Genomic DNA, 21,467 nt, shown 5'->3' on the forward strand with positions numbered 1-21,467 from the left:
ATCGCGCCCCGCGTGTAGCAGTTCCTTTGTCCCGCGTGTTGCAGTTCCTTTGACGGCGTGTCCCGTGTGTGACGGTTCCTTTCCCCGTTCTTTTTTTTTCCTAACCCCAACCGTCTTGTTATTGTGGCGTTTCATTTCCCCGTTGTGGTGTTTCATTTCCCAGTTGTTGTGTGCCCCTGCGCGGGTTGCGAGTGGCGGCCCGTCCCGTTGTTTTAGCCAGCGTGTGGTGCCTCATTTCCCCGATCGCGAGTGGCGGCCCGTCCCGTTGTTTTGGCCGGCGTGTGGCGCCTCATTTCCCCATTGTCGCGTCCCCCAGAGCAGCAGGTTCGAAAAGCGTGACCTGTACACGTTCAAAAGTCGTTGCATATACACGAAAAAAACGGCATTTACGTAACCTGTCCACGACTTAATAGATTACAATAACGTGACTATATAACGACCTGGCGTGAGAACGGGTTGAGTCCACCACAATTCAGAGTCAAGTAGGCTATTGAACGTTTTACTTAACTATTTATTTTATAGCTTTAGTTACTTTGCAGCGTCAGATTAATAATACAAAATAATATGAATAAATTATGATGTATTTCATATTTACAAGCTACCTGCCAAGAATACTTCTGCTTCTATTTTGGTGAAAGTAACTCAAAAGTAACGCAAAAGTAGTGTAAGCATTACAATTCAGAGACAATAATATTGTAATATAACTAATTACTCTCAAAGACAGTAACTAGTAATCAATAATTTATTACATTTTGGAATTAACTTGCCCAACACTGGTGTCAATAGGCTAGCCTATCACACCGTCCATCCTTGCCATTAGTTGGGGGCAGTTAGAAAAGTGGTGGAATGGCTAGAAAACTAAAAGGTTTTAGAAAGGCCAGGTGCTGATTAACATCAGATAAAGGTAACAGTTAGGCTATTTATGTGATGTGATGGCAACTGACATAATGCAATGTCACCCATGTCAAATTTGTCAAAGCGTATCTGAAAATATCTGACCCATGTTATTTATTAGCCTAGAATTGTGTCTCTGTCAGGCTTCAATCTGTGCTTTTTTTAGTAGTTGCTAGTAGTTGGTTAGACTAACAAATATATGGGCACAAAATATTGGACAGGATATAAGAAAACATTTGTATAGTAGTTTAGCAATTCATCCACTCCTCTACACAGGAATAATAATTTATTGTAATCCAGAAGGTAGTGATGAGCCAAACAATGTATTTTCAGGTGGAAGAAGTTTCCATGGGCTATGCCTCCTGTACAACAGTTTGTTTTCAATTCAGTGTTAGGAGTGATATCAGTAATTGTATAACATTTAGAGCTCTCTTCAGTGCTTATTTTCAGTCAGTCATCTCATGTCCGGTCAGTTTTATTTATTCAATTCAATTCAATTTTATTTATAGTATCAAATCATAACAAAAGTTATCTCGAGACACTTTACAGACAGAGTAGGTCTAGACCACACTCTATAAATTCCAAAACCCCAACAATTACAGTAATTCCCTCAAGAGCAAGCATTAGCAGTGGCTATTGCGACAGTGGCAAGAAAAAACTCCCTTTTAGGAAGAAACCTCGGCAGACCCAGACTCTTGGTAGGCGGTGTCTGACGGGCCGGTTGGGGGCGTGATGAACAGTGGTGATAACAGTCACATTAGAAGTCACAGTGACTTCGAAGGTTATCGTGGAAGTTCATGTCATAGCAGGGCACATCGTGTCATACTGAGTAGTGCAGTCTCCTATACCGGATCCTGACTACTCTGTGCATAGGAACATCACAGCAGGGTGTTGCGGGATGTGACGTGGCGCTGCAGAGCACGGGTGGATGCGGCGGATGCAGCAGGACGCAGCAGGAGTAAACTCCCCAGAGCTAGATTAGTAAAAAGCATTTCTTGGACAGGATGCATACAAAAGTAACAAGTAGAGATGAGAGAGCAACTCAGTATATCTTAGGGAGGAACAGCCTCCCCGGCAGTCTAGAATTGTAATAGCATAACTTAAGAGAGGCAGGTTAAAGAGAGGTGCCTGGTCGGGCTAGAACTCTCCCCAACCGGATCGGGCTGTACTGGCCTGCCTCCCTCTACTCTCGCTAGATTATTAATTATACAGTAGGGCTGGGCGATATATCGATATAAAAAATATATCGATATATTTTTAAATGAGATATGGAATTAGACCATATCGCATATATCGATATAGTTCAAATGTGATCCTTGCTCCCATAGATATATACACAGATGTCGCCTTGAGGTTCTAAACATACGTCAAAACCGCCGCCATCTTGGAACAGAGGTCCGAAGCATTCAGATCAACGCTAAAGATGCCGGACTTTTGTACTGCTTAATTATGTTCGATAGAGGAAATGAAAAGAACAAACAGCAATGAATAACATTTAACAGGTGACAATGTGTTTTATGATTATGTATGCCGCCGTCGACCAGCAACCTGAGCTCCGGCGGCAGCGGGAGGCGGAGGAGAGCTCCGTGGCCGGCCGCAGCGTCTCTTCCCCCGAAAAACACAGCTTTGCCTCGCTGCTGCGCGGTCCCCGCTGATCCAAATCGGACCAGCCAAAGACAGAGTGGTGATCGGTAGGATCTTACACGTAGTCCAGGACGACCTGTATGTCGATATCGGGCGGAAAGTTCCACTAAGTTTGCCGGCGGCAGGCGGACGGAGAGAAGCTACAGCGGGCAGCAGAGACCGTCTGCGGCTGCAGGATCTGGAGCTCAGTGCTCGTTAAAATGACATGTAACGCATAAATACATACAGAAATAAATAGTGGAGGAATGAGCCTGGACATTTCAGTCTGTTTTAAACTTCACCTTGAAGCAGAAACTCTTAGTTCAGAAGGGTGAAGTTTCCGTTTGACTCAGATCTGTGAACCGATCATAATAAATATTCTTTGTATTAACACATTAATTAGTTTCTTTGTTTTGTAGTCGATAGTTCATCTTTTAGTTTACTTAAGTGGAAGCAGTATCAAGTGGAAGAATGGGACTATAAACCTAGGCTTACAGGCATGAGGCATTACATTTTGAACAAAGTAGATTATATTAATATCAAAAGCTTAATTGACCTTTGGAACGAATCACAAATATGGAGCTTTGATTTCAAAAAAGGTACTCCTGTTATACAGTATTTAGGTTTACATTTTATTATTTGAACAGCTGAGCATTTAATCATGAACCAGGTGAAGAAACCGGTTTATTATTTATTTGATTTTGCAACTGTTTCTATGAAACTACTTGTGACATGTCATATTTGATTTTGGCTTTGACTGAACATTTGCTCTCACTTTGCGGAAAAAAATATCGGGATATATATCGTATATCGATATTCAGCCAAAATATATCGGGATATGACTTTTGGTCCATATCGCCCAGCCCTATTATACAGTATATAAAACTGATGACTACGAGGAGAAGCAGGTGGGCCGGGTTAGGCGGACGCTGCAACTCCTCACTCCTTAACTATAAGCTTTATCAAAGAGGAGGGTTTTCAGTTTACTCTTAAATGTGGTGACGGTGTCTGGCCCTCGAACCCAGACTGGGAGCTGGTTCCACAATACTGGAGCCTGATAGCTGAAGGCCCTGGCCCCCAGTCTACTTCCAGAGACTCTAGAAACCATAAGTAGCCCCGCATTCTGGGAGCGCAGTGCTCTAGTGGGACAATAAGGTACTATGAGCTCTTCTAAGTATGATGGTGCTTGACCATTTAGAGCTTTGTAAGTCAGGAGGAGGATTTTAAATTCGATCCTAGATTTCACTGGAAGCCAATGCAGAGAAGCTAATACAGGAGAAATATGATCTCTTCTCTTAGTTCTCGTCAGAACACGTGCTGCAGCATTCTGGATCAGTTGGAGAGTCTTAAGGGACTTATTTGGGCAACCTGATAATAAGGAATTGCAGTAATCTAGTCTAGAAGTAACGAATGCATGGACTAGTTTTTCAGCATTGTTTTGAGACAGGATATTCCTAATTTTGGCAATTTGTCTATTTATATAGACCAAATATAAAAAAATCACAATGTTGCCTCGAGGGCCTTTATAATCTGTAGAGCATACTACACCCTCGGTCCTTAGACACTATTCTTTGCTACTAAAGAATGTAAGGTGCGATGAAAGATTAAAATAAGAGATATATTAGTTTTGAAATGAATCCAGGTATTGGCTATGTGTAAACAGAACTCCCCATCTGGAGCTAAAACTGGGCTGGGATAGATATCTTCATTTTTATTCTTTAAACAACCTTTAGCTCAACATTTTTTAAAGATTTAAAATGTTATAATATCACCACAGAATGCTTTTTTTTGACTTGTGGCCTCATAGGTAAAGATGCCAAGAAATGATCTATCTCACTCTCCCAATGGTGGTGTTTCATAATTTGATTCATTTACAGAAATTATTGTAAATTGTGTTTACAGCTCATACTTGAAATATTTTTGCCAAACAAAATATGACAAATGAGTAACATTTAGTACAAATGAAGCTTTTGAAAGAGTGACATTATAAAGTTTGAACTTGTTGAAATCTTACAACCATTAGCGAAATGGGTTTAATGAATTTGTGTGGAAAAGGAGAGTAAACTTTGGATACTTGTGAGTTTTGAGAATAAGGTGCCATCCTGCTGAGTGCACACTTCTCCAGAAAGCATAGTCAGCGAGCCAAAGCAGCACGCGTCTTTACGAGCTGGATGAGGGGGAATGAAGGCATATTACAGCAAACTCTGTCCCACAGGGAGCACATTATCCTGCTGCCAAATTCATTCTAACTTTACCACATTATGTTTTATGATTACACAATTGCACATGTGTAAACATTTCCCTCTTGTTTGTAGCAAAGATTCTAATTTGAACAAGTTCCATAGTGCATTATCAGTGGGAATGTTTATGTCTACATTATATAGACAGACAGACAGACAGACAGACAGAGAGACAGAGTGGTTTTCAGTCAGAATAATAACACTGAATCAGTTCAGCCATCCAACAGTCCTAAGGTGAGGCTGGACTCCCCGTCCATGTGTGTACACATTCACACCATCGCTTTACAAACAAGGCATTACAACAGTAGATGAAGGCGTCGGTTCCTGATGTTATTTTATTCTCCGCCTCATTGGCTCCATCTAGTGGAGCTGATGGGAAGCATTTTAAAGAAGAGCTGACATGGGGATATGTGGAGAGAATGTGTTTTGTTTGTCTAGTGGCACCTTACAGGAGTAGCCCTCTGAAGTTTGAAATGGTACAATGACAAAAGGCATTCTATTCTCTATACATAGTCCCATTTAACATCTATTGTGTTGTCCCCATGAAAAGGAATCTCTAACACTGACAGAAGGCTGCAATAGAGGTGTCAAACGTGTTTTAGTTTTGTGACCAAAATTATTTCAGTTCAAATAGTTCTCACATACCGTATATTCCCAAATAATATTGTGTTTAATTAAATTTACACAGAATAAGATATATATATATATATATATATATATATATATATATGTGTATATATAATAATTATATATATGTGTATGTATGTATGTGTATGTAATATATATATATATATATATATATATATATATATATATATATATATATATATATATATATATATATGTGTGTGTGTGTTTGTGTTTGTGTGTGTCTCTGTCTCTCTGTCGGTCTGTCTGTCTCTCTCTCTGTCTGTCTGTCTGTCTCTCTCTCTGTCTGTCTGTGTTCCAGGTCTGTCGGCGGTATCTGCCTCTCTGAGGTATAACCGACGGCCTACCTGTCCCGATGCTTCTGTGAGGGTTCATATCGCCACCCCCCCTCCCTCTCACCACAGGAAGAGCCACAGTCTGGGAAACAAGTGAGTGTGACAGGCCTCCACACAACAATAAACTGTCCATGCCATCTGTCTAAATCCATGTTTAAGTCCAACAATTGGATGTGGCAGCCATGGGTAACTACAACAACTTTGATAAACTCATCAACTCCCTTTAGGTGGTACATGTTTCTGTATTGAAATGTCATTTATACATGTCAGGTTTAGAATCAGTCAGTGTTACAGATCTGCAGAGAATAATATCTGAGGGGGGCGAAAATATAAAATACTAAATAAATATGAATTTGTTTAAATGATTAATCAACACTCCAACAGATGTAAATTCACCCAAGTCAAGTAAAAAGCTAGTTTTCATTGGCAGTCCCTTTGCCTGATGTCATTGGGCATCCTCGAATAATTAAAAAAAAAATTACAAAATATACAATAGTTCAAAACATACAACATTGTAGGAATAAAGCATATCCAACACCGTTAAACAACATGAGGGGACAAAATCCACATGTGGATGATACAGTCAGCGTCAACATTGTTGCTTCTCAGTAAGCCATTTCTCAACGTTACACTTCGGTAACAGTTACAGGTATACACGGTGCCACCAGCAGCACATGGCAGCATTCAACGTTTCATCTTATTTTATTCCTGTAGACAAACGGTTGGCAGGCCAAGGCCCAGGGAGAGCTCTGCTCGGTGCCTCACAGATAGCCATTGATTGTAACACTTTAACAGGAAACAGCAAAGTGTTATACAGCAACAATATCCACCATATGGTACATGTAGCCATGCAAGCCACCCCAAGCAACAGAACACAGCTGATTCTGACCATTTGATGACACAAGCAGACATGCAGAGCAGCAATAAGCAGCGATAACATACGTGAGGGATAATGTAGCGCTATCCCCAGGAGGGTAAAGTCCTCACACTCGTAATCTGTATCAAATGATGAAGGAGATATCGCCTATATTATAGCTCTAATATATAAAATATGTGACTGTGCTTCTGGGCCTGATGGGCCTATGAATAGGCCGCTCATACTCCAAAAACAAAGGCCATAGAACTCTGCTGCACGGCTTTTAATGCACATTAACAAAAGAGCACACATCACACCTGTTTTAGCAGCACTTCATTGGTTACCAGTCCAGTATAGAATTCAATTTAAAATCCTGGTCATTAATTTCAGAGCCTTGCACGGTCAAGTTCCTTCATACATCTCTGATTTGATACAGCTATATACCCCCACCCGTAGTCTGAGATCATTAGGTCAGATGCTATTAGTGGTTCCCCGCACTCATTTTAAAACTAGACGGGATCGGTCATTCCAAGCAGTGGCTCCTAGGCTGTGGAATGAACTTTAATAAAGTGTGAAATAACATGTGTCTGTGCTGTGTAATGGTTGGTCCCTGGGTTGCTCTGTCCACAGCATGATGTGTCAGTACGGAATGTCCCAGAGCAGGAGTGCTACGTTTCCCATACAGAATGCACGCCACCTACTGGACGACAGCTTCTTAGAGTCTCAGAGTCCGGTCCGGAACGATCCACACAGTACTTCTGTGTCCAATGGCCTGTCATTAGGTACGTCTATCTTTAGATCCGGTTCTGTTCATGGCAGACACAATGCAGCTTTGTCTCTTCTAACCAGTTTGTGCTGTAGAAGAAAGTGTAATATCAAATAGTTATATTTTTAGGTTACTATGGTATTGTCTTTGTTTCTTCTGAATGAAGTGCCTGCTGTTTTGTATGACAGTAAGCTCTCTGTGTAAGGAGTCCACAGTAATGACTCTCCCTTCGAGTAACACTGAGGTGTTTAATCATCGGTTTGTTTCTAAAGCTAAAGTAAAGATTATTTTTCTTCAATATGGAACCTGAGTGAAGTTTTTTTCAGCAAAATACTTATTCCACACTGCTTATACTATATTTACAAATGCATGATTAACTTTACTCATTAACTCTACATGTACATTAGAATACACCTGTCCTGTGTTTTTCCTATTAGGCAGCAGTGAAAGCTCTTTGGGGGAGGAGCTGTCACCTGCAATGGAGAGGTGAGAGCCAATCATCAGATAGAAGCAGTCATTTGATCCTTTAAGGTTATATCACTTTGAAATGACATATAAAGCATGCCTAGCCTTAAAAGTGATTTTGTTCAATCTAGAGTGTGGAACCTTTACATATAAATGAACGTTACATTTAAGCCCTCATCTAACGAGTTCACACAATGCTGTTTCAGCCTATCACTGCCAGGGAAAGCTGTATGTATCTGTCAGTATAGCGACGCTGTGGGCTCTGGTGTCTGTGGAGACATTCCCATGCTGGAGCACCAGGAGGATGCCCGTACAGCTAATTTGTTCCAGAACGAGTAGTTTAACTCCACAACAAGGTGTTACATCAGCAGTGCTCTCTCACTCACAGCTCTTCACAGCCTAGCTGCTTATTCTGGCTCTCTGATTGGTTACACAGTATGTCAGTCTACCTATATTGCCCAATCCCTTTACAGGCAGGGAGGGAGGGAGGGAGGGGGGAGAGAGCACAGTGACCCCTTGTTATTATGAATCCCACTGTGACAGTGTTTGTGTCATTACTCTCGCTACCAGAGGACGGAGACAAAAGTTCGGCACAATTATTTATTTAGATAGCAACCTAAGGACAAAAAAAAAAAGTCTCTCACTTTAATCCCATTTAAACAATGTCACCACCTCAGAGTGATCATCAGTTAATCTCTATTACATCTGCAGAATCTGTAGCAACGGGACAAGATGTGGATATCGGAAGAGTTCTGGTTTCCGTTTGTAGTCAAGATTAGGATTGACCAATCATGTTTGAGCATGCTTTGGTTGCATGCAGGTAAACAGTCCATGTGGAAATCAAAAGAGACAAAACGCATTGGCCGAAATGCAATCTCAGAACCCATAGGCTATTGTCTGTCAACCATATTAGCTTTTTATTAGCTTTTTAAAAATGTACCTGCATTCATGTGCAGAGAAACAATTCGGTCATAGGCATCGTCTTTCAAGTCCTTGTCTCAAGTTGCTAATTCAATTTTATTCAATTTTATTCATAGTATCAAATCATAACAAGAGTTCTCTCAAGACACTTTACAGATAGAGTAGGTCTAGACCACACTATCATTTACAAAGACCCAACAATTCCAGTAATTCCCCCAAGAGCAAGCATTCAGTGTGACAGTGGCGAGGAAAAACTCCCTTTTAGGAAGAAACCTGGGACAGACCCAGGCTCTTGGTAGGAGGTGTCTGACGGGACTGACCCAGGCTCTTGGTAGGAGGTGTCTGACGGGACAGTCCCAGGCTCTTGGTAGGTGGTGTTTGACGGGACAGACCCAGGCTCTTGGTAGGAGGTGTCTGACGGTGCTAGTTGGGGGTGTGATGAACAGTGGCAGTAACTGTCACAATAAAGACTAGAAAATGCATTTCCTGCAGAAAATGCGTGGGAATGCTGAACAGCTGAATTGCTAAAGCTAAACTGGATGAATAGCTGAAATCCGTGAGAAGAAGTTGAAGTAGTGAGAGTAGTTGAAAAAGGGGAAATCGTTTTAATAAGTATAAACTTCATTAAAAAGTTAAAAGTTGATGCAGAAATATGAAACAAATTGTATGGAAAATCTTAAAGCTCAACGCATTGCACTGCACTGCTGAAACATCTGAAAAGTTTTCAGAGATGGAAGCTAAACTGCATTACCTAAATGAAGAGTTAAAATACATTGTTAGAAAAGCTTGAAGCTGAATTGTAATACTATCAAAGATGAAAGTTGAAATGAATTGCCTGAAAAGGCAGAAAGAAGAAATACTTTATCAGACATATACACTGCATAGAACGAAAAAGCATCAATCTAGCTGAGATGAGATGTGAAATATATTGCGTGAAAAGAATGGAGCCGAATAAGTGTAAATAGAGGAAAGAGAGAAGGGAGAAGAGAGGATAAAAGGACTAAAGAGAAGGAGAGAAAATGACAAATGCTGTGAGAAACAGATAAAAATGCAGAAAGCTGTATAGACCTTTTTCACGGCAGAGATGTTAACATGTCATAGCAGGAAAAGCACATGTATTCAAAACCATTACTGATGGCTGCATTCCAGTTAGGAGAGGCCCTGGTATTAAACCATTACTGATGGCTGCATTCCACTTAGGAGAGACCCTGGTATTAAACCAATAATGATGGCTGCATTCCACTTAGGAGAGGCCCTGGTATTAAACCATTACTGATGGCTGCATTCCACTTAGGAGAGGCCCTGGTATTAAACCCTTACTGATGGCTGCATTCCACTTAGGAGAGGCCCTGGTATTAAACCATTACTGATGGCTGCATTCCAGTTAGGAGAGGCCCTTGTATTAAACCATTACTGATGGCTGCATTCCACTTAGGAGAGGCCCTGGTATTAAACCATTACTGATGGATGCATTCCACTTAGGAGAGGCCCTGGTATTAAACCATTACTGATGGCTGCATTCCACTTAGGAGAGGTTCTGGTATTAAACCATTACTGATGGCTGCATTCCACTTAGGAGAGGTCCTGGTATTAAACCATTACTGATGGATGCATTCCAGTTAGGAGAGGTCCTGGTATTAAACCATTACTGATGGCTGCATTCCACTTAGGAGAGACCCTTGTATTAAACCATTAATGATGGCTGCATTCCACTTAGGAGAGACCCTGGTATTGGGCATGCTGACTCACTCAAATATCTTACTGGAACACTTGATGGAATTGAGCCATCGTTAAGGTTATCATTGTCAGCTGTGCTTTTCCTACTATGACAAGTCAACATGTCTGCTGTGATAAAGGTCTATTCAAGTTGACTGTCTGTGAAATGGTTGTCATGGCTTCTAAGTACCTGTGATCGTGTTTAAAAACATGTCTGTGTGTGTGTTTGTGTGTGGCTGTGTGTTTGTGTGTGGCTGTGTGTGTGTGTGTGTGTGTCTGTGTGTGTGTTTGCGTGTGTGTGTGTGACTTTGTCTGTGTTTTAGTGTGGGTCTGTGTGTGTGACTTTGTCTGTTTGAGTGTAGGTCTGTGTGTGTGTGTGTGTGTGTGTGTGTGTGTGTGTGTGTGTGTGTGTGTGTGTGTGTGTGTGTGTGTGTGTGTGTGTGTGTGTGTGTGTGTGTGTGTGTGTGTCTGTCTGTGTGTGTGTGTGGTGTGTGTCTGTGTGTGTGTTTTTGTGTGTCTGGGTGTGTGGGTGTCTGTATGTGTGTGTCTTTGTGTGTGTGTCTGCTAAACTTGATGAATAGCTTAAATCCGTAAGAATAAGTTGAAGTAGCAAGAGAGTGGTTGAAAAAGTCCAACAACATCCTGCACAGGGACACATTGATTGATGTGACACAGCAGGATTTGAACCTGTGTCCTCCACACTAATAACCTGACGCCGCCAGATGGATTGCTTCGTATTTGCTCGGCATATCCATCTGGGAACTTTCCGTTGGAGAACTTTTGGGAAGGGCGGAAATACTGGTTAGCTGATTGGATGAACCATCTGTCTATCACCTATGTTGGTGATAGACGGGCCAAATCAACCAATCAGATCCACGAAGCGTATGAAAATACAACCACAAGCCCGCCCCTGCTGCTGCAGGCAAAGCATAGCTCATTAGCTCAGCATGCAAGCAACATGTCGGTAAAGGATATTTGCCGTTTGTGTAACGAGAATTTAGGAATAAAAGGCACCATTTCAGGTTCCCGGACCACTGTCTGAAAATACTGGTTAGCTGATTGGATAAACCATCTGTCTATCACCACCTAACCCACCTCAAAACCAACGCTGATTGGCCCGGTCGTTTGGCTAACGGCTCCAAATTTTCTCTACCTCAAGATGCCAGACTGATCTGCGAGTGGAAAACTGGAGCTCGCGAGATCAGGACGGTCTCACGAGGCTACCACACTAAAGCCCTGCAGCATAACCACTGCGCTATCTTTAGATCAGACAAGCAATGTTCCTTCAGTATTTATAAAGCCTCCCTTTGATCATTAATCGCCACACCTAATGAGTGAGAGACAGTGTGAGAGAACCCTTCAAACAAGCCTTGATAAATCCACAAGAGGACATGCTATCGAAACAGCGACTTGACCGTTAGAGACACACGGCCTTTGTGAACGTATCGGTATAAAATGTATATGGATAAGCATAAAAATGTGGGCATATCAGCGATTTAAGAAAGTGGTTTGCTGTGCGTTTCGCTGGGAAATGCCAAGAAAGTTATACAGGAGAGTGAATGGAGAGAGTTGTGTTACTCTTGTCGTTTGGAAGCTCAACCAGCCAAAAGTAAAAGGCGTATCACAAAACAGAGTAGTAAGTAAGTAGACAAAAATACCTACGTTTTGATGTATAAATTGTGTATGACAAGTAGATATTGTGGGTGTGAGAGCAGTTTACAGACAAGGAACTAAGATAATTTTTTCGAAGCTTCACCCTCTAGCTATGACATCATCCACTCTAGCAAGCGCAATACACACTGTTTAATCGATAAAATTTCCTGAAATAATCACTAAACTTAACAGCTTTTTCACACTGAGCACACCCCGAATACCTGAATATTTTGTGAACAGTTTAAAGTTTGAATCACGTCTGTAGGTGGAAGAATGTAGGAGGAGATGCATTTTAAAGCAGAAGAGGATTTGAAGGCTTTGAAGCCTGCTCTCATTGACTTCAATGTTAAAAAAAAAGTGTTAAAAAGCTGAATATTTTAAAAAGTATAAATAGTAGAAAAAAAGTTGAAGAAGTCCCATCATTAGCTGAAAGAGCTGAACATTTCAAAAGTTGAATGGTTTAAATAGGTGAAAGTATGCAGAAGTCATGGAGAGCCAAAAAACGTACGGAATAATGAGAAGAAGAAAAACTAGAAAATGCATTTCCTGCAGAAAATGCGTGGGAATGCTGAATAGCTGAATTGCTAAAGCTAAACTGGTTGAATAGCTTAAATCCGTAAGAAGAAGTTGAAATAGTGAGAATAATTGAGAAAGTGGAAATCGGTTTAATAAGTATGAATTTCATTAAAAAGTTAAAAGTTTATGCTAACTGAACTGTTTGCTTTAAAGGTTGAATAATGACAAAATATGTAGAACATTGTGAGGTCTGAGTAGATTTTCTAACTGATAATGACTCATATATGCAGAAATATTAAACAAATTAATACTGTAATACTATTAAAGATGAAAGTTGAAAAGGCTGAAAGAAGAAATATTTTTATTATTATCAGATATATATACTGCATAGAACGAAAAAGCATCTATCTAGCTGAGATGAGATGTGAAATATATTAGGTGAAAAGAATGGGGCTGAACAAGAAGAAAGAGAGAGGGAGAGAAAGAGAAGAAAGGAGAGCAGGAGAGAAGAGAGAGGAGAGAAAAAGAATAAAGAGAGGAGAGAGAGAGGAAAGAGGAGAGGAAAAGAAAGGCAAGGCAGCTTTATTTGTATAGCACATTTCAGCAACAGAGCAATTCAAAGTGCTTTACATAAAACATTAAAGAGCAGTTAGAAAACAATTAAAAAACAATAATAAACAAATTAAAAACATTAAAAGACAATAATAAAATTGATAGTGCAGTATAAGAATAAAAGTTACAGTGCAGTATAAGAAATTAAAGTTAATAAAATAGATTATTTAAAGAAAAGCAACATCAAAAAGATAGGTCTTTAGCTTAGATTTAAAAGAACTGAGAGTTGCAGCAGACCTACAGGTTTCTGGGAGTTTGTTCCAGATATGTGGAGCATAAAAACTGAACGCTGCTTCCCCCTGTTTAGTTCTGACTCTGGGGACAACAAGTAGACCTGTCCCAGACCACCTGAGAGGTCTGGGTGGGTCATAGTGTAGCAGCAGATCAGAAATGTATTTTGGCCCTAAACCGTTTAGTGATTTATAAACCAGTAAAAGTATTTTGAAATCAATTCTTTGAGGCACTTGAGACTTCAGAACTGGAGTGATGTGATCCACTTTCTTGGTTTTAGTGAGGACTCGAGCAGCAGCGTTCTGAATCAGCTGCAGCTGTCTGATTGATTTTTTAGGGAGACCTGTAAAGACACCGTTACAGTAGTCAAGTCTACTGAAGATAAAAGCATGGACAAGTTTTTCCAGATCCTGCTGAGACATAAGCCCTTTAACCCTTGATATATTTTTAAGGTGATAATAGGCTGATTTTTTAATTATGTTAATGTGGCTTTTAAAATTTAGGTCTGAGTCGATGACTACATCAAGATTTCTTGCTTTGTCTGTTGTTTTTAACATTGTCGTTTGAAGCTGAGCGCTGACTTTCAATCGTTCCTCTTTTGCTCCAAAAACAACCACCTCCGTTTTTTCGTCATTTAATTTAAGAAAGTTCTGGCACATCCAATCATTAATCTGTTCAATGCACATATTTAATTGTTGTATTGGGCTATAGTTCCCTGGCAATAAGGTTATGTAAATTTGTGTGTCATCGGCATAACTATGGTAACTTATTTTGTTGTTTTCCATAATCTGAGCCAGTGGAAGCATGTAGATGTTGAACAGAAGAGGCCCCAGAACTGAGCCTTGGGGAACTCCGCACGTCATATTTGTATGCTCAGATGTATAATTACCTATAGACACAAATTAGTCCCTATTCTTTAAATAGGATTCAAACCACTTTAGTACTTTAAGACCAACCCAGTTTTCCAATCGGTCAAGCAATATGTCATGGTCTACCGTATCAAATGCAGCACGGAGATCAAGTAATACTAAGACTGGAATTTTGCCACTATCTGTGTTTAAGTGGATGTCATTAAAAACTTTAACAAGAGCTATCTCAGTGCTGTGGTGTGGTCCAAAACCTGACTGGAAGGCATCAAAACTGTTGTTTAGCGATAAGAAAAGGTTGAGTTGTTGAAAAACCAATTTTCTATGATTTTACTTAAAAATGGAAGGTTTGATATTGGCCTATAGTTTCTCATTAGTGTCGTGTCTAGATTATTCTTTTTTAGGAGTGGCTTGATGACTGCAGTTTTCAGGGCCTGTGGGAAGATAACTGAGAGCAGAGATGTGTTTACAATCTGTAGAAGATCAGAAGCCAAACAATTCGAAACATTTTTGAAAACACCCGTTGGTAGAATATCAAGGCAACAGGATGAGGTTTTCAGATGTTGTATAATGTCCTCCAGGTTTTTAAGCTTGATCGTATGAAATTGTGTCATGATGGAATTTGTTTTGTATGGAAGCACTGACTGTTTGTCTAATTTTCTGAATTTTGTCTGTGAAGAAGGAGGCAAAGTCATTGCAAGCCTTGGTAGACAACAGTTTAGATGCTATTGGTACTGGAGGGTTTGTTAATCTATCAACAGTAGCAAACAAAGCACGTGAATTATTATTGTTTCTGGCAATAATGTCAGAGAAAAAGGACCGCCTTGCATTCCTTAGTTCCATATTATAAATGCGAAGTCTCTCTTTATAAGTGTTATAATGGACCTGGAGATTAGATTTTCGCCAACTGCGTTCAGCTTTTCGACACTCTTTTTTTCTGTTCTCACAACTATAAAATTTCTCCATGGAGATCTTTCCTTACCAGAGACAGCTTTGACCTTAGTGGGAGCAATAGCATCAATAACATTTGTAATTTTACAGTTAAAATTATCTACAAGCTCAGTGACTGAGGCCCCAGTGAGGGTGGGTGTAGAGGAGAAAAGCTGAATGAATGATTCACTGGTGTTTTCAGTGATATACCGTTTTCTGATTAACTTTGTTTGAACACTTTTGGGCAGAGAGATAGTGCTGTTAAAGAAAACACAGGAATGATCAGAGAGAGCAACATCAGTCACCACAACCTTGGAAATGTTTAGACCCTTGGAGATAATCAAGTCCAGAGTGTGCCCCTTATTGTGCGTGGGCTGTGTCACATGCTGAGTCAGTCCATAGCTCTCAAAAACACAACACAGTTCTTTGGTCCCTCGGTCCTGGGGGTTGTCAACATGAATTTTGAAATTACCAGCAATAATTACATGGTCAAAGTTAATACAGATTATAGACAACAGTTCAGTAAAGTCGTCAAAGAAGTTTGCACAGTATTTAGGTGGCCTGTAGATATTTAGAAGTAGAGCTTGAGGGGAGGATCTTAGCTGAAGAGCCACATATTCAAAAGAAGCAAAATTTCCGTAAGATATTTGCGTACATTGGAATGAGTCATTAAACAAAATGGCGACTCCACCTCCTTTCTTATTCACTCACTTATTCTCACTCATAAAACTGAAGTTAGGGGGGGCTGACTCAATGAGAAAAGCAGCACTGTTATTATGGTCCAACCAGGTTTCAGTTAAAAACATAAAATCAAGATTGTGGTTGATAATAAAATCATTGATTAAAAATGATTTTTCTGCCAAAGACCTAACGTTTAGTAGTGCTAGTGTTAGTGCGTTTTCATTTTTTGGGACAGACTGTGGCTGACGAGGAATGGATGCTAAATTTGCAAAGTTTGCAGTTCCGTGCTTATTCACCATTCTTTTTCTATTACCTATCACAACATAAATTGTGGAAGAATCTAATACGTAGGGCCCAGCCCTGTCTTGGAAAAAGTCATGAGTGCTACTAGGCATGCAGCCTGGACCCGGCCCATATCAGTTAATGCTTACTGCATTTTGCACACAAGCATCCTTATCAGTTTGGGGAGAAGAAGTTAACTGCCGTCCTTGAGGGGGCAGAGGTGCCTGGCGTTTTACAATGGGAGAAGGAAGGGGGGCATACTTGGTTCCAGCATTTACCAGCTGCTTCATCTGGTCAGTGAACTCCAACATGGGGATGGGGGAAAGAGGGGAGAGCGACGTATCCTTAAAGAGGTCCTCAAAGCTTTCGTGGTTGTCAAAGGGGTTTGAGTTGTTGGACAGGTGAGAAGGGGGGTTGAGATTTCTCATCTCCGGTATTTGGTCTCCCATGGTCAAATCTTTGCTCAGGTGGGGGCTGTGGTGGCTCACTGCCGCACTTTGTTGTGTCTTCCTCTTGTTTTGGTCATCTTGTCTCGTGTCCTTGACCAAGGGAGCAGATGTGTGGTGCAGAAAGTAAAGTAGGCTAGAGGTGAACAGCTTTACTCCTGGCTTGTTAAGGAATTGTCCATCTGCTTTAAAAAGATGTCTGCAGCCACAGAAAATGTTAAAATTGTCAATGAACTGCATAGAATGGTTGTTGGTACATGCAGTTGAAAGCCATCTGTTCAGTGCCAACAGTCCGAAACTCTCAGCTCCTCCTCTGACTGGCGGTATAGGGCCACTGACAAACACCTTTGCGTTTAGGGAGCTGACTGTGTTCAGCAGATTCATAAAGTCACGATTCAGCACTTCAGACTTTTGCTTTACAACATCATTTGACCCTATATGCAGTATAATGTTCTTCACAGTTGGGTGTGCTGCTACGATATCTGGGATTCTTTGGGCCAAGTCAGACACCATGTCTTTGGGATAACAGAGTATTTTGGTGTTTTTACTGCTTTTTATATCTTTCACAGCAGAGTCACCCACAATCAGAGTTTGGGGCCCAGTCATTAGCTTTCCCTGTAGCTTTTTACTTTTAGAATTGCTCTCAGTCCTTACCCTGCTGTGTGACGATGAGACGTAATCCAGGTCATGTCCAGGGTCCTGCAGCAGAGGAGCAAATCTGTTCTCCACCTGCACACTCAGTTGTTGGGGAGGCCTTTTGTTGCTGATTTTTGCTTTTGCAGCTGTCCATGACCGTGTCCTGTACAGGGGTTGAAGAGGCGCTCTGCCTGGGTGGTAATGCAGGCCAGCCGGTCGTATCACAAATCTCAGGGCGCTGTGCCCTGCCCGTTAGTCGTCCTCCCATTTCCCAGGAAAATGATTTACTCTTAGGCTTTGCACCAAAAGAGTTCCAGGGAGGACTGCCACTTGTTGATTTATTATCCGTTCCACAGCCCTCCTGTTTCTTTGTGGTCTTGCTGGTGCTAGTTAGCCGTGTGTTAGCATGCTTTTGTCCATTGTTTTGGGTCACTGGTAAAGTGGTGTCATTTCCACATAATCCGTTCACTTCCATATTTACTTCTAACCGGTAAATTGTGGTTTCCAGAACTGCAATCTTCTGAAGGAGTTTGTAGTAGTCCTCTATGGAGAAGGGTGGCATCTTGCTGCTAATTAGCTTTAGCTACAGTCACTTTAGGACAGGCTTGAGCTATTGATAGGCCACGCTCACGCAGAAAAATATTCAAATATGACAATAGCCTACTATGTCTACAAAAAATGTATAGTCCAGTGATTTATAAGTATCCAAGAGCCGCTGCTTATAGTTTCTCTCAGAGGAAAAGCAAGATTATCAGCAGAAATATGCAAGCAGAAGCAGGAGCAAGCAATAGAGCGTCTGCACTGTAAGAAGCAGGAAGAAAGATCAAAGAGCAACTTTGACTAAAATTGACTAAAAAGGCTGAAAGTGTAAAGACTTTGTATTATTATCAACCATATCCATTGCGTAGAACAAACAAGCATGACCCTAAAGAGCTGAGAGGTGCATATATTGCCTGAAAAGAAACGGGCTATATACATGTATGAAATCACAAATGACCCTGGAGGGAGAGACAGAAGAAGGAAGGGAGAGAGGGAGAAGGAGTGATTGAAAAGGATGGAGGGAGGGAGGGAGAGACAGAGGGAGGGAGAGAAGGAGGGACGAAGACTGAAGGAAGGAAGGAGTGGAACAGAGAAGGGAGGAAGACAGAGAAAAGAGAAAGAAGGAAGGAGGGAGGCATAGAGAAAGAGAGGGAAACGGGTGGGAGGGATACAGACAGAGGGAGGGAGGGAGACACAGACAGATAAGGAGACACACAGACAGACAAACAGACAGACAGAAGTGGAACGCAAATGATATAGCCTGATGATCATAGTTAGTCTAGTTAGTTGACTCCTACAGCAAGCCTGGAGTAATCAAGTAGACTGTCTGTGAAAGGGTTGTCATGGTTACTAAGGGCCTGGGCCATGTTTATAAACATCTCTTTGATCTGATAACGATCGCACCTGGTCTTAATATGTCTCCTGTAGTACACCAGGCACTTCAGACACTGAGAGCAAGCTCTCAAACAAAGCCTCACACTGCAAAAACAATAACTGCTATCGGTCAAATGACGTCATCCTGAGCACCACAAGGACTTGTGAACGTATCGGTGTAAAATTTATATGGATAAACATAAAAATATGGGCATATCAGCGATTTAAGAAAGTGGTTCGCCGTGCGTTTCGCTGGGAAATGCCAAGAAAGTTATACAGGAGAGTGAATGGAGGGAGTTGTGTTACTCTTGTCGTTTGGAAGCTCAACCAGCCAAAAGTAAAAGGTGCCGTAAAACAGAGCAGATTGTCTGAAAGTAGACAAAAATACCTACGTTTTGATGTATAAATTGTGTATGACAAGTAGATATTGTGGGCGTGAGAGCAGTTTTTAGAGAAGGGACAAAGATAATTTTTTTAAGGCTCTGTGATGTAGCTGTGAAATCATCCACTCTAAGCTGCCCCATACACACTCATTAGAAAAGCAGAAAAATCCTGAAATGATCACTAAACTTAAACGGCTTTTTCACAAAAACTGTAAAATATATCAAAACACTGAGCACACCCCGAAAACCTGAATATTTTGTGAACAGTTTAAAGTTTGAATCACGTCTGTAGGTGGAAGAATGTAGGAGGAGATACATTTTGAAGCAGAAGAGGATTTGAAGCATGCTCTCATTGACTTCAATGTTAAAAAAAAGTGTTAAAAAGCTTAAAATTTTAAAAAGTATAAATAGAAAATAAGTTGAAGAAGTCCCATCATTAGCTGAAAGAGCTGAACATTTTAAAAGTTTAATGGTTTTAATAGCTCAAAGTATGCAGAAGTTACGCAGAGCCAAAAAAAGTACGGAATAAGAATAATAAAGAACCGAATAACAATAGGTGGAATGCTGTAGAACAGCATTCCCCCAATAATGGAACTATGACTAGAAATAGTAGTTGTAGGAGTTCATGGCATAGTAGGGCACTGCAGGGCGTTACAGGATGTAGCAGGGCACTGCAGGGTTTAGCAGGGCGTAGCAGGGCACTGCAGGACGCAGCAGAGCACTGTAGAGCATAGCAGGGTGTAGCACGGCATAGCAGGACACGGAGAAGGACCACGGCAAAAGCTGCAACCATGATAGGTGCCACCCTAATCCAAGGAAAACTGCAGGGCGAGAAAACATAAGGACTCCGGGGAAAAAGCTCCCAGAGCTAAGTTAGTAACAAGCATTTCTGGGACATGGATGCACACAGATGGAAAAAGAGAAGAGAGAGGAGCTCAATGTGTCAAAGGAAGTCCCCCGGCAGTCTAAAACTATAACAGCATAACTAAGAGCCGGTGCATGGCAAACCTGAGCCAGTTCTATAAGGGTTGGTAGATGAATCTGACGACTATGAGAAGCAGAGAAGGCTGGTCTAGGCAGACGCTGCAACTCCTCACTCCCTAACTATAAGCTTTATCGAAGAGGAGAGTTTTAAGTTTACTCTTAAAATGTGGTGACGGTGTCTGCCCCCCGACCCAGACTGGGAGCTGGTTCCACAGGAGAGGAGCCTGATAACTGAAGGCTCTGGCTCCCATTCTACTTTTAGAGACTCTAGGAATCACAAGTAACTCTGCATTCTGGGAGCGCAGTGCTCTAGTGGGACAATAAGGTACTATGAGCTCTTCAAGATATGATGGTACTAATCAGACTGTAAGCAATGGTTGTGCAAAAGTTTTTGCCTGGATATCTGCTGGCTACACCCGAACCCCCGAAATATTGGCCCTAGCCCCCAGCGGCTAAATCCTGGTCAGACCAATAGCTGATGGGTTCCGAGATTAATCATAAGCATACAGTCAGATTCTGTTCAGTCTTAGTCTTTAGCCAGGCCTTTCTCCACAGCGCTGTGTCAGTGCTCTTGCTCCAACGCTTCTTATTCTAATGCAGGGGAACAAAACGCTCTGGGTTGTTTGCATTTCTTTAAACTAATCACAATGGTCTTGGGCGGCGCTAAGCTCCGGACGCAGCAATGGGGGCTCTGCTAAATAGATAGTGGAGATAGCAGAAGGGGAAGAGAGCCTGATCTCCAACGTGTCCCTCACACACTGGAGATCTGTCTGAGAAATGTATTTCTGTGCCACTAGCTTGTATCTGTGCCTGCAGCATATTCATTGTGCATTCAATATCAATGTTTTTAAATGTTGCTAACATCCAATGTCAAGTTAATCTTATTGTATAGTGTATATCAATCTCTCCCAGCAAGAACATAGAATGGGCAGATAAAAAACAGCTGTGGTTGGACATTAGATATCTTCATGTGTGTCACTCAGTACTGTGTTTGGTTTGAATTGACGTTAGTTTACTCTGGTGGCATGAGATCCACTCAGAGACTGTATAAAAGAAGTGGACGGAGCTTCCCGGTCTGTAAAGTGAAGCCAAACATGGTGACGTAGCCAGCTGATGTTTAACTTTAACAGCCCTTCTGTGAACCAAGTGAAATAACCTTTAGTAAGATGTGTAACCTTAACTAACCTGGTTTGACATCCCGAAACACCGCCTATCAGCATATTCACGCAATTTGATAACGTGACTTTATTAAATCCGAGTTCTGCTTTGTGTTGACAAATTTATCAGAAGAACTGATTGAATTGTGGAAAGTCTGTTTAAAAATTTACATTTTAAATAACTGATGATGAGGCAAATAAAGTCAACTGTTT

General features: G+C 41.2%; 1 protein-coding gene across 4 annotated transcripts in view; it reads left to right on the plus strand.

Moving 5' to 3' along the window:
• The window catches only part of LOC114570600 (ras-specific guanine nucleotide-releasing factor RalGPS1), a 146,510-nt gene that overhangs the window by 110,167 nt on the left and 14,876 nt on the right, over window positions 1-21,467 (plus strand). For all 4 annotated transcript variants that reach the window (XM_028600933.1, XM_028600934.1, XM_028600935.1 and 1 more), the window contains 3 exons: window positions 5,707-5,833; window positions 7,227-7,378; window positions 7,800-7,848. In XM_028600933.1, the coding sequence (XP_028456734.1) occupies window positions 5,707-5,833; window positions 7,227-7,378; window positions 7,800-7,848 (328 nt within the window). The remainder of the gene's footprint in view (window positions 1-5,706; window positions 5,834-7,226; window positions 7,379-7,799; window positions 7,849-21,467) is intronic.

Source organism: Perca flavescens, chromosome 16 (assembly GCF_004354835.1).
Source record: "Perca flavescens isolate YP-PL-M2 chromosome 16, PFLA_1.0, whole genome shotgun sequence".
NCBI classification, from domain to species: Eukaryota; Metazoa; Chordata; class Actinopteri; order Perciformes; family Percidae; genus Perca; species Perca flavescens.